This window comes from Leptosomus discolor, chromosome 7 (assembly GCF_034619465.1).
Source record: "Leptosomus discolor isolate bLepDis1 chromosome 7, bLepDis1.hap2, whole genome shotgun sequence".
Classification (NCBI taxonomy): Eukaryota; Metazoa; Chordata; class Aves; order Leptosomiformes; family Leptosomidae; genus Leptosomus; species Leptosomus discolor.
This window is the reverse complement of record NC_141397.1, coordinates 64,481,661-64,494,548: the sequence shown is the minus strand read 5'-3', so window position 1 is coordinate 64,494,548 and position 12,888 is coordinate 64,481,661. Positions and strand designations below refer to the sequence as shown.

General features: G+C 46.3%; 2 protein-coding genes across 4 annotated transcripts in view; one reads left to right on the top strand and one right to left on the bottom strand.

Moving 5' to 3' along the window:
• VEPH1 (ventricular zone expressed PH domain containing 1) overlaps positions 1 to 12,888 on the bottom strand; it is an 87,941-nt gene that overhangs the window by 55,703 nt on the left and 19,350 nt on the right. For all 3 annotated transcript variants that reach the window (XM_086468201.1, XM_086468202.1, XM_086468203.1), the window contains 2 exons: positions 2,558 to 2,724; positions 818 to 1,027 (listed from right to left, as the gene is read on the bottom strand). In XM_086468201.1, the coding sequence (XP_086324327.1) occupies positions 818 to 1,027; positions 2,558 to 2,724 (377 nt within the window). The remainder of the gene's footprint in view (positions 1 to 817; positions 1,028 to 2,557; positions 2,725 to 12,888) is intronic.
• Positions 7,279 to 12,055, top strand: PTX3 (pentraxin 3). The gene is made up of 3 exons (XM_009957188.2): positions 7,279 to 7,426; positions 7,827 to 8,360; positions 11,442 to 12,055. The coding sequence occupies exons 1-3, from the start codon at positions 7,279 to 7,281 to the stop codon at positions 12,053 to 12,055; spliced, it is 1,296 nt and encodes a 431-aa protein (XP_009955490.2).

Below are 12,888 nucleotides of genomic sequence, written 5' to 3'. Positions count from 1 at the left end.
TCCCAAACCAAGATGTTCCTGGGGTGAGGCTTGAGCCCAGTGTCACCACGGAGTGTTTTCATTATAAAGACATTCGTCTCAAGTATCCAATTAACTACAAAGCCAAAATATCTGGATTACACTATATGAGGAAGTTCATATTTCACTGCATGATTTCAACATTCCTGAAGGCTACATGCGTCTAAAATATGATATCGCATGGCGGGTGCGCAAAACATGCTTTTCTTTTTCTCTGCCTTTCGTTTCACGGCTAGGTACACTGCAACCTAGCTTAGCCAAGCCCCTGGAATAATGGCAGTTAATGTGCTTTTATCAAGTAGGAGTTTTAGCCATTCCATAAAAATTCATATAAACAGAACATGTATGCGCACAGACCAGACACACAGTTAATAATAATGAAACAGTTATCTTTACAGTTATAAGTATTAAAGTATTTCTCTTTTTCACGCTCATTAATCTCTTCTAGACAGTCTCTTTCTTTCCCGCTAAGCTAAGCCCCATTTCTGCAGCGACCCTTTACTACCTGACTGTTCCTCGGTCACAAGGCCGGAGGGCAGTCTCAGCCACTGAAACACCACATCTGATTTTTGTGCTACTTGCTCTCCTAGCCACACTGGTGGCATTCCAGTCTAGACCTATTGTGGTTTTGTGACCAGGAATATGTTCTGGTAGGGCAGCCTGGTTACTTGTGAAGAAAGGACTACTTAGATCTATTACTTTACACAAGATTTAGAAAAAACAAACAAAAAAAACAACGCAACCTGAACAACCCAACCCCAAAACCAACCAACCAACCAACTTTTGTTTTTAAACTTGCCTCATCAATATGTCCAACAGCTCCAAAGATCTTCGCTGTTTGCCCGATCAGACTTGGAAAACTCTCACCAATTTCTTTCAGCATCGGAAGAAAAGGGGCTAAGGCTGTTGGTCCATAGCTGGATATTTCTATAAGTATGTTTAGAATAATGTCACTATGGTTGGGGTCTCTCAAGTGTCCAAACAGAACTGGTATACACTCTTTCAGCACCTATTAAACAATCAGACAGAAACAAATTGTGAATATATTTTTAAACTGGGCACACATACAACCAAAAGAGGCACCGTACATCGGAGTGATAAAAATAAAACAGCGGACTTCGATTTAGTAAAATAGTTTTCCACCTTTGCTGACCCTTGCACAGAGCTATCGCTGGGGTCGATCGAAGTTCATCTCAACATATGGAATAAGGGTAGGCTGTAGCCTTGAAATATTGCAGTTATGCATATATAAGTAAGGAAACGCACAGTTGTTAAAAAAGACAAAAAAACCCCTCACAGATATTTCCCTTGCTCTGGGCCAGTCCTGTACTTTATTGATTAAAACAACACAAGACTGAGCCTTCCCCAATGATACGGTAAATTAAAGTAGTAGTAGACATTTTTGGTTTCCACTGGAAACTAAATAACGTGACAAGGTTAATAGCTGGAACTGAGGCAAAAATAAGAGGCAAGACCCTCACTGCTCAAAAAAACCACTGCAGGCAAGTTGCCATTTCTTGTAACACCACAACTTCCCAGAGGCTGAGGGCGTAGTCCTTAAAATCATCTTACAAACAGGATGCAGTGTATACAACTATCTACCGCATAGTTGTTTTTCATATAAACACACATGTACACGAATACACCTCTGACTCAGTGAAACGGTTGCATCTGTGTGAAAGACACTTCAGCCCAGAAATGGGGCATAAAGTGACCCGTTCTTCTGCTATTTTTTTGAGGATTATCAGTTTTGGCAAGTTGATACCTATCGCTCTGGCAAAATACTGCAGGTGGGTGGCCAAATAAACTGTTAGGGTTAATAAACTGTAACAACAGCAATAACGAGAATACAAAACAACTTCAGACGGGTCGGCTCCAGCCCCGCAACAGCCAGCAGTGCACCCCAGCCCCCTCCGGCTGACGAGTCCCTTGCTTCCGAAAGGAGCTCTATTTCATCTGGGACGGTGGATTAGGATAAAGTTTCCTTTGCTAGCCGGGGGAAGATACGAACTACCGTTGATCTTTTCCAAATTTCATAAATTCACAAAGCAGGTTGTTTTATGCCATGTTCTAATGCGCTGGGTGCTGTCAATGACATGCAATTTCCAAAGCGGGATATGTTTTGCCTTAGGTAATTAGTCTCCAGCTCGCTTCTAATCAGTTCCTAACTCATTTTAATTTTCGTTGATATGTAATTTAATAGAGTTCGTATATTCTAACAGAAACGCAGTTATGGGAATTCAGACTCAGCTGACAGAGGAAGAGCCAAAAAAGTTGAAAACAGCTCTGGTTTAACACAAACTTTTTGGTCCAGCAGAGTCATTGTTATGTTCTCTTTATGATTAGATGGAGAATTTGGAATGGAATTAAAGAATTCACAGGGAATTAGCATAGGAAAGCACTGTCATGCATGTTATGGGACTCCTCACTGTTTGGAGAGCGGCTAGCGGAGAGACCTTGCCAAGGCATCTGAAACGAATAAACTCCTCCAAAAGAAGGTGCAGCACTGAGCAGAAAGATCTTTCAAACACGGTTTTACCCCCAGGTCTTTCTTCCGCGCTACGGTCTGGAAGAGCCTGAGGAGGTGGTGTTGTTCGGCTGGGTCCAGCTGAGCCATCAGTGCCACCAGCTCCCGCAGACGGAGGTTTATCGGCTGCGGTTGCTTCTCGTACAGAGCAGGCAGGACTCGCAGCAGCATCGAGTTCCCTGGGAACAGAGCAAACGAGAGACCGGTGACTTGCTGCGTGCCCACACCCTGCAGAGCCCGAGAAAACCAGCACGCGCCTGGAGACACCAGTTGTTATCCACCGGCAGTACAGAACCAGGGAGGCGTAAAACATGCTGTAGAAAAGCCACATACTGCGCCAAGAAGCCCGATAAATAACCTGAATAGGTTATTTAAAACATTAAAACGTTATTTAAAACATCCAAAACGTTGGAGGTATGACAGCAGAGGTGTAAAATAAACAAACAAAAAAGAAAATCTTATTAATTCGTTTTATTCTCAAGTACAATATCATGAGAAGGCTGCTTAATGAGCTTTCAGATTTGGATGATACTCTGTTGAATCCTGGACCAAACCAAGTGTGATTTAAATTAACCACGAAAAAAAAAAAGGGGGAAAAAGAAAGAAAAAAAAAAAAAAGAAAAGAAAAAAAGGGAAAAAGAAGGCCAGAAAGCACATAAAAGCTGTATTTCTCCTTTGTTGAGATTCAGCCTTTCAAATTAAATAAGCAGCATATGGAAAGCATAGTTGGTTATTAAGAGAACTAAATATGCATGACAGTAAATTTGAACATAAATAGTTAAGGATCCCATTTCCAGGAATAGAAAGGAGCCAGAGAGAGTCAACTGCAGACAAAGATATGTAAAACCCTCTCTCACACATTTTCTTAAGATGTCTGTGCATAATTCAGCTTGAAGCCCAGGCTCATACCAAAATATATAACCTCACATTGCTGTACATGCCTGCCTCAATATATTTAAGTTTCACTTGAAGACCATATGGAAAACATCTGCCTATTGCAATGCGGCATGGCTCCTTTTTGTAAACCCTTGAAAGTCCTTACGGTCTCTTTGGATTTGGTTTCCAATAGGAACTAGCCCTCTGGCCTGCTGCTTTTTCTCCCATTTAAAGCTGAGCCTTATAAATTTGGAAGATAAGCAGGTCACTTCATGGATGGTAGGAAAGGGATATATGGGTTCAGACTGGACTACATCGTGCTCTTGCCAGATACAGAAAACACACCCCAAGACACTGTTAGGTCTTGCAACATCACTGAGCCAAGGAACGAACACGTAATTCATTGCAGGTTCAGACAACTTTTAGTCGAACGGCTTGTAACGATCCCGAAGGGGCGCTTTGGAGGAGCGCCTCCGCGCTGTTCGGCCAGCCACACTCCTGCATCCTATCCCGGAGCATTTATTCTGCTTGAAGAATCGTTGGCTTCTCCCCGAAGGCAGCTCTGAGCCCTCCGTCCAACCACGGCAGTGCTACAGGCAAGGTCCAGTCCCCACCTCCGGTCCCATGGACACGGCGAATTTCTGTCTGGTTTTGCTCTCTATATAAAGCACAACGGCCAGTTGCAAAGGAAAGGGATTTGTTGATGAATTACCCTAAACAAGTTCGCAAGCTGTTCAGTTCTGGCTGTTTTCTAGCCCCGTTCTTTGTGCGAATCTCTTCCTGATGTTACAAGTGAGACTGTAAAAAAAGAGTAAATTTTTTTTTTTGAGTGTCGCTAACGTACCGCAGGATTCATGCAAAGCACCAGTTCGCCCCAAGGTAGAACTAAAATGATGAGAGGATGTATTTACCTCAACTTCTCTAGACTCACACCTGAGTTTGAAGTGCAACAATTGTGTAACTGAATACACTAACAATTATTTCCTCCTTCAGATAATCTGGTGCTCACAGAAATAAGTCCTTTCTTTGCACTTGCACATGTTTAGTTTCCGCTGGAATTTTTCTGTCCATATGAAACAGAGCCCTGAAGCTCCAGTCGAATTTCAGCAATGGTAACAATTGCAAAAGATTGAATTCCCATGTTCCTGGATGGGCAAAATTCCTCTCAGCTGTAAAAGTATAGAGGGAAGGAATTCAGCAGAGAATAACAAAACCTAGCAGCTTTAAACAAGGAAAGACATCCACTAACCCGAGCCATGCAATTGCCTAAGCTGGGATGTCACAGATAGGAAAGTATCTGGAAAGTGATACTAATTATTCAGTCTGGGAAAACAAGCATTTGAAGGATTGGATGTAACAGAGGAGCGATGCAATTCGACATGATGCAACATGACGGACTGCAGCCATGAAACTTCACTGAACAGAAATACTTTGTACAAACACAATTTTGGGCAGTTTCCTGCAGCGAACATTGCTGGGTTTATATTCACTAGCCAAGAGAAACGAAAAGCAAAGGCAATTTAGAAGCAACCCCACCACTTTGGAGTGATATTTAAGTGACCTCACTGTCATGGAATTACTCTTAATGGAATAACCCGTGTATACGGACTTGTAAACAACCCAAGCAGATGCCACGGTTTGTGTCTGTTCTTCGTGTGACTTCAGAAAGGTCACGAAGCACAACCCAATTCACTGGTTTCTTGTATTTTCACGTTTCGAGTTAGCTCCGAGTGCCTCTTGCCGTTTGTTGGCCGCACCTTTTCAGTTTCTAAGGGCTTTACGCACATGCGGCTCACCGACCTCTGGATTCGCAGCGCTCGGGCAGTCAGAGGCAATATTGTGCCCATTTCCTGAGTAATTCCCTTTCTTCCATCTTGCTTCATCTGTCTCAGTCTAAACCAAGAGCCTGAAAAGTATGTTTGCTGTCTAAGAATGGCAAAACATTATACTCAACTCCTTAATTACCTCCTTTCCCTCTTCCTTCCCCTACCACCCTTACCCCCAGTGCTTTCCAGATCAGATTTTCTCAGACTTCCCAGGCAGACCACACACTGGGAATTACACAATTCAGGCAGAAACGAACGTAGGGTTGGGGACGCTCGGTGGCTTTGCACCGCTGGCTGCAAGTCAGGCAGGGAGGAGGCACGTACAGCGGGAGCGACCGCCACCGCGTGCTGTGATGGGACCAGCCCGCCCTGGCCACCCCAGGACCAAGCCCTGGGCACACTTGGGCCGTGCCCCCCTGCCCACACGAATGGCAAAGGTTGCCTCGTGCTCAGCCTCTGCTCTGCCCAGCCCAGCAGCACGGAGAGCTTGTGAAAGAAAGAAGAAGAAAAAAAAAAAGAGCCTGGTAGCAGGCGGCAAACGTAACGGAAGGAGCCCTGGAAGCTCTACAGGGGTGCTTTGACAGTCGCTCCAAATTGAGTATTCCAAGATAAGAGCCCATGCACCAGGACTAGTTTTTTTTTCCCCTGGGAAGACTCAAAGTAGGTACCTACCTCCCCAAAAACATTCGCCTCTACTTTGCCAAACGTTTGAGGTTTCTAACAGATTGCTTTGATGTTGTTATTTATCGTTTGCAGGAGAGCAGCTGGAGGCCCCGCGGTGGCAGGAACCCCATATACACACAGGGTGAAGCAGCGAGAGAAAGTTTGGCCTGTAGGAACAAGCCAAACAGCGCCGTGGCCAGCAGCCCAACGCACAGGTAGCCCGGGTTCGCACGAGCGAGGCTGGCTGCTGGGAGGCATCCCGTGCAGAAGCGCAGGACCCTCTTTACACACACCCGTGGGCAGCGATAAGAGGCTAAACCAGACTCGAGTGGAAAGGGAACGTGGATTGCAAGTCAGATGCAATTATGTGGGTTTTTTTTTTGCTATTCTCTGAATATTTCACAGCCTATATATAATTTGTACCATATTGCCCCTCATCTCACCTGGCAACGCATCTCTGAAATAATTAACGGCCCGTTGAACTGATGAGCTTTCCAGAATTTAAAACAGAGTAACACCAATAATACTTAGCACTAGATTAATGTCTAATCCAAGAGTGCCTTGTTTTGTTTTTTCCAGGTTAAGAGCCACAAACTCTAATCAGGCAGCTGCTAATCTACGTGCTGCCGGGACAAGATGCTAGCAGTAACGTATTACCCACGTAGTTATGATGTCATTGTTGGTAATTAGGGCTAGAAAAGCGAAAGTCTAACGAGCTGCCTTTATGAGTTCTCCTTTATTGCCTAAAGCAGTAAACTGTCAGCGTATAGTAGAAGCTTTTATACATAACTATCAAGAAACGCTATGATATTTAGGTTAAACCATACCCACGTATCCAAACCAACTCCAGGTACGTTTACTTTTCTACCGCCGCTCTCCAGAGCCCTGGCACGTACCAACTACAAAATGAGCTTGCAGACAACACTCTCCTTTCCACAAATAACACCAAACGACAGAACTGATGCAGCCACTGCTCGTAGGCAGCGAACTCCAAGGGATTTCACCCCCCGCGCTCACCCTCGCGTTGCCGCACGTTGCGGCGCTCTGCTCTCGGAGGGGACGCGGCAGCTCGCAAGAGCAGCTTTCCCTGTTTCTTCCCCTCCGCGAGGCAGCACGTCTCCCCCCAGTGCAAACCTGGAAGGCTGGAATTGAGCAAGCTGCACGCCCCCTTCTCCTCTCGGCCAAAACCAACAGTCAGAAGTGCTCTTATTACAACACTGGCGCTGGCTTCGCTCATTCATTCAAGCCGAGGCGCTCGGAGCGTTTATTAGGGGCTCGCTGCGTCTCACTCGCAGTCTTGTCTCTGCCGAAGTCCGACGCAGGCTTCAGCTCCAGACAGCCCGGCTCTTTTCAGGAAGCAGCTAGAGAATGCTGCCCCGAGAAATGCTTTCTCTGCTTACGCTGTTCTGTGTTTTCAGGGCTTCTGTTGCTGTTCTGGATGAAGATGATGACTATGATCTCATGTATGTGAACCTGGATAACGAAATTGAAGGTCCAGTTCTCGGTACTGAGGAGAGTAAGTACATTTAAACTCCATTTGCATTAAGTACAGAATTGCATGCTTTGTTGCCTGGCTCTTGTAATCATTATTACAAACAATAATTTTTTTTTTTCCAGAGGAAGAAGCATGTGCTTGTACCAATAGATTAATATGGACAGCAAACGCTAAAGCACTTGGGTGGTGTGCCTTAGAATTTGCTTTATACTCTATTTTTCATTTTTCCTGCAAAAGACAGCTGACGACAGTTTTAGAATTGCTATAACACATACTACCTTACTCCTCTGTTTTGATACAGAGGGAAACACTGGCAGAAGGGAGCACGTAAGCCTTGCACGGAGCCAGATTTTGTCCAACCCTCCTCCTGTTTAAAAACGTAAGTACAAAGGAATAGCAACATCTGTATCTTCCATTCCAGCTGCTTCGTGCGACTGCCAGCGAGAGCACACCGAGTGGGACAAGCTCTTCATCATGCTCGAGAACTCGCAGATGAAAGAGAACATGATGCTGCAGGCGATGGACGAGATCCTGAAGGGGGACCTGCAGACCTTGAAAGCAGAGCTGAGCCAGTTCACCACCAACCTCGCAGGCACCTTCGCCGCCGCCGTCGAGAAAGTCGCCTCCCACGTGGTGTCGCAGGTGGAGCAGGCGCTTGTGAGGAGCAGCGACCGAGCTGAAGAAGCCAAGAGGCTTCACAAGGCTGAGCAAGGAAAGGTTCTCGAGCACGTCCTGCTGCTGAGCCACAACGTGTCCAGCAGGCTCGGCCGGCTGGAGAGCGTTTGGCTCAGGAGGTCCGAGGTGGAGGCTCAGGAGACAGCTTTTCAGCAGGACAAATCCAGTCCCACCAGAGGAGACAACATCATTTTGAACTCTCTGTGGAAAGAGCTACAGCAAACCAGAGCTGAACTGAAGGCGTCGCAGAAATGGGCAGCTCAGCACCTACTGCCAGCCGGTAAGTCCACGTGCGCTATGCTTTACGGGAGAGCTCTCTTGGGGGGGCCTGTCCACACAGACATCCTATAAACACCCCTCTTAAGCACCTTCCTCTGCAGGGGACTCCAAAGCAATCTTAGGAACAGCCCCGCAGCTTTGAGCAGTCTGTACCGACAGGGAGGAAACGCATTAACTGTTCTCGAAAAAGAGGCGCTGAGCTTTCCAAACGTGGGATCAAAGAAGGATTTAAACAAAGTCCTCACGCAGGGCAAAGCCAGCGAGGATCCCACCTCCTGCAGGCTCTCCCAGACCAAAACAGTTGCAGCAAAGAGAGCAGCAAACGTATTTTAACCATACTGATTGTTTTCCCTCACCTTTTACCTTCCCAGCTGGTAACTCCTACGCGTATGCACTAGGCACTGAGCTCTCCTGTTCCCTTCATGCATGTACCCACTCCTTCCTCTTCCTAAGCTAAACATTTTCTCCTCACCAACTCCAACTGCCCAAGAGCAGAGCTAGATCCGAGGACACGCTGCTGATGTCAACCAGCTAAGCACGCTCCCCGCAGCAGGGAGGGGACACTCACTGCATGCAACTGTCAGGAGGGAATGTTTCCTCGAGCACAGAGACGTTAGTAACGCTGTGCTATTGTTGTTGGGGGTTTTTGTTCCTTTCCAAAATGTTTGCATCGGTCAGCAAGCGAGGTGGCCGTAGAAAGATGAGCTCGCATTTCAAATTTCGTGTCATTTTTTTTCTGTGCGCTGCAAAAGTTAGAGGCAAAAGCAACTAGTGCAGCTTGGGTATGGCAGAGCAGACCCCCACCCGTTTAAAGTGTGGGCGCGAAATTGCTACGTGCACAATACAACTACATGGAAAATAACTCTGCCTACCAGATAGCTATCGCTGCCTGTCTTCTAAACGTTGGCCTGTCTTTCACAACCGTATTTTCCACACGTGTAAGCTACTGCAGCTTAAACCCCACGCAAATCCCGCGGGTGTGTGCCCATAGGACGTTAGGGGGGCAGTTACACCAGCCTTGCCAGCAACCCTTAGCAGCACCACCAGCGTGAGCTCTTGCACGGGCGAGCAGGAAGGAGCACCCCTTGTAACTGCTAAAGCACAGGCAACGACTGACACGAGCCTAGTGCGGTACAAACACAACATAACAACAGTTTACGTCAGTGTTTCACCATCTAACAGGAATCTCCCCTCTCATGTAAGGCATGGATTCAGGTTTATAAGTAAATTGCTTTTACTGCTGTATTTATCATAACACTTCAGTAATCTTTGTGTGCTGGGGGTAGCTCTTACAGCATATTCCTTTTTTCACCAAACACATGAATCCTGCCTTCCAGAAAGCATGATCTCATTCTTTATCTCCCTCCTGTAACGCGGCCAGCCTCACACTCAGTTACTCTGCACTAGGTGAGAGTAAAATACTTGACCAGCATTAAGGATCTTGGTCTCATCACTGGAAATCCAGATTATTTCTACTGGTTCCTACATGGTTTTGTAGAAAGTGTTCTTATTTTTTAATTTAAAGGATACATTTTAAGTACTTCCAGAGTCTCTCTGTATGTTTTTTTTTCAAGGGAATTTTTAGCAACTGACTTTAATTTCTCACGTCTTGAATTACTGCCAGCCATGCTCTTGAGGGACTTTCTACAACACTTTTTGTTCTTCAGTGAGGCTGGTTTTAATTTTGTTTGGGCTTGATAATAAAGCCTGAAAGCTTGCTAATTAAAAGCTTTTTCACAAGAGTGTTCCTAAGTAGCATTTTAAGGAGCATCCCCAACAGTTGGTCGCTGACCCTGCCCCTCCTCGAAAGGGCCAATGAAGAAATGTAAAATCTGCTCAAAGCTGAAAGGAAGCAGTCTTTGAAATAACACAGCATCGCAATCCTGGAGGACACAAAGGGTCCTTCATTCACTGAAGCAGAAGTTTCCACACACATTTTAGCCATTTTAGATCCTCTAGCTTGTTTAAACAGGAAATGAACCAGCTTAATTGTAGAAGGGGGCTGCTTTTTCCCCCGTGTCACCTAGAATATTAAGTTATACGCAACTAGGGAACAGTACATAGGATACCAAAAATGGCTTGGGTTTAGTGAGCGTCAGTTGTTTTTCCAAGTTTCATAGATTTCTGCTAGTGGTTTTAACTAATCTAGTGCCTATTATCAACGTACTGATTAATTGGAGATGAGAGATGAACTGTTTTAAAGATATCAGTCGTCTTCTATATTTCCCGTGCTCAACCAGTGCACGTGGAAGTCACTGACCAACAGCCCTAGAGGAAGGGTCGGCAAAGGGAGTCGTTATAATAAATAAATAAGCACGCCTTGGCATGCTTTTGCCAACGAGCCCTGCGCCTGCTTTTCAGCAGCCCGTGTCCCCTTCTCCTCTGCTGCCTGGTTACCCCCGGGACAACCGCAAGACACAACCCCTCGTGACACAACCACCTCACAGCTCCGTTCCCCAGCCGCTGTCTCACACTGCTGCCCCGGGAACGGCGCGGTACCTAAACCTGCCGTTGGATAGATCACCCAACCCTTCCCCTCACCGTAACGCTGCTGCGTTCATCACTCCACGCTGAGGAAGACCGTGGAGGCTAAAAGAGACCTAAAGGAAAGGGAGAGAGGGCTACCCGACGTAATTACTTGATGTAAAGTGCTAATTTCTCCGGGTGACCCAGCAAAAGGGACGGTCTCCTAGGAGGCGCAGCAGAGCAGAAGGCACCTGCCCCACACAGGCCCTCGGGGAAGCCCAACTTCCCAAGGCAAGCACCGGGGCAGAGAGGCAGCACTGCACCTAAATGTCGCTTTGCACAGGACTGTACAATACACCGCTGCTGCAGGGAGGGAAGAGCCGAGCCTCGTGCCTGCAGCCCAGCGAGCCCCTAGACCCATTGCCATAGCATTCGAGGTTCACCCATCCATCGGATCTGACAGCTTCTTCAAAGCGTCCTACATCCCACTGGAGGAGCTGAGCTCTCAGCTCCCTTGGGGAAGCCCAGAAGTGAGCGTACGTCAAGTGAGTCCTAACGGTGCGTGTACAAAGAGGCTATTTTTTATTTGCCTAACACTCTTTTTTAACTTTTTCAGGGTGTGAAACAGCAATCCTATTCCCCATGCGTTCAAAAAAGATATTTGGGAGTGTTCACCCAACAGCTGGAATGACCCTTCACTCCTTCACTGCTTGTATCTGGATCAAGGTGACCGAGGCTTTGGACAAAACTATTGTCTTCTCCTACGGAACCAAGTTAAATCCATACGAAATCCAGTTTTATCTCAGCCGGGAGTCTGCAGTGCTTGTTGTTGGTGGCGACCAGAACAAGTTAGCTGTCAAAAACGTCGTTGTTCCCAGGAAGTGGATCCATCTCTGTGGCGCCTGGAGCTCAGGGAACGGATCTGCATCCCTGTGGGTGAAGGGAGAGCTCGCAGCCACCGCCTCGGACATGGCCACTGCCCACACCATTCCAGATGGAGGAATTTTGCAGATCGGTCAAGAAAAGAACGGCTGCTGCATTGGAGGTGGATTTGATGAAGCTCTAGCCTTCTCTGGAAGATTAACTGGCTTTAACATGTGGGACCGAGTGCTCAGCGCCAAAGAGATAGCAGCGCAGAGCGGTGAAGACGCGTGCAGTATCAGGGGAAACATCATCGGGTGGGGAGTCACAGAAGTTTTGCCATATGGAGGAGCCCAGTACGTTTCTTAAATCCTGCCAAGCTAGTTTCTGAAGCAGAGAACGTATTTCATGAAGAGCTGAACGCCAACACGTACAAGTAAACAGAGCCGTAGGAGCCCGTGTTGCTCAAATTCCCAAGGAAGATTCGCGTTGCAAGTTTACAGAACACGGTCCTGGGGAGACGGGATTTGATCTCTGCCTGCTGTTTTGGCAAAACACGGAAAAAAAAAAAAAAACAAACCCCAAACCAAACCAACCCCACATCAAGGCATGACGCTGGGAAAGCTGTTCCTGAGGTCAGACGACTGCCGTCTCTCTCGCGCGGTGTTTTCTGATGTATAAAAGTGAGCGTCACGGTGGACATTTTGGAGCCGAACGGTGCTCCTGGCATCCCTCCTGAGGCGAACACACCGGGCTGACCAGTCTCTGCAGAACAGACGTGAGGCTGTGCATCTTCCAGGCTCCTCCAGTCATGGGTTTTTATAGTGCTAATGTGAATTGTACAGAGGAACCACATAAGCCAAGAAATGTGTTGTTTATTAATCCTTGTTAGTAATTTGTAGACTGTAACAAAACTAGCTCCTTGTTTAAAGCGTTATTTATGCCACAGATTGATCTAACATATAAAAATAATATTCCCCATCATAATCTGATGTTACATTTGGAGAAGATGCAGCTGTATTATATTGTAAATTGACTTTGTAATTATTTTATTGAAATTATTTTTGTAAAGTTGTTCTGTAAATAAAGATACTTTACTAAACCAAAACTTTCAACGCTTCTTGTGAACTGAAACTCTGAAAGTAAGTACCAACTGGGAATTTTTCCATGTTTAGAACCATGCAGTTTTAGCTGCTAATAGA

Coding starts and splice junctions, on each gene's coding strand:
- PTX3 (XM_009957188.2), top strand. CDS start 7,279: ATGCTGCCCCGAGAAATGCTTTCTCTGCTTACGCTGTTCTGTGTTTTC. Junction 7,427..7,826: donor AGTTCTCGGTACTGAGGAGA/GTAAGTACATTT, acceptor CTTCCATTCCAG/CTGCTTCGTGCGACTGCCAG. Junction 8,361..11,441: donor TCAGCACCTACTGCCAGCCG/GTAAGTCCACGT, acceptor TAACTTTTTCAG/GGTGTGAAACAGCAATCCTA.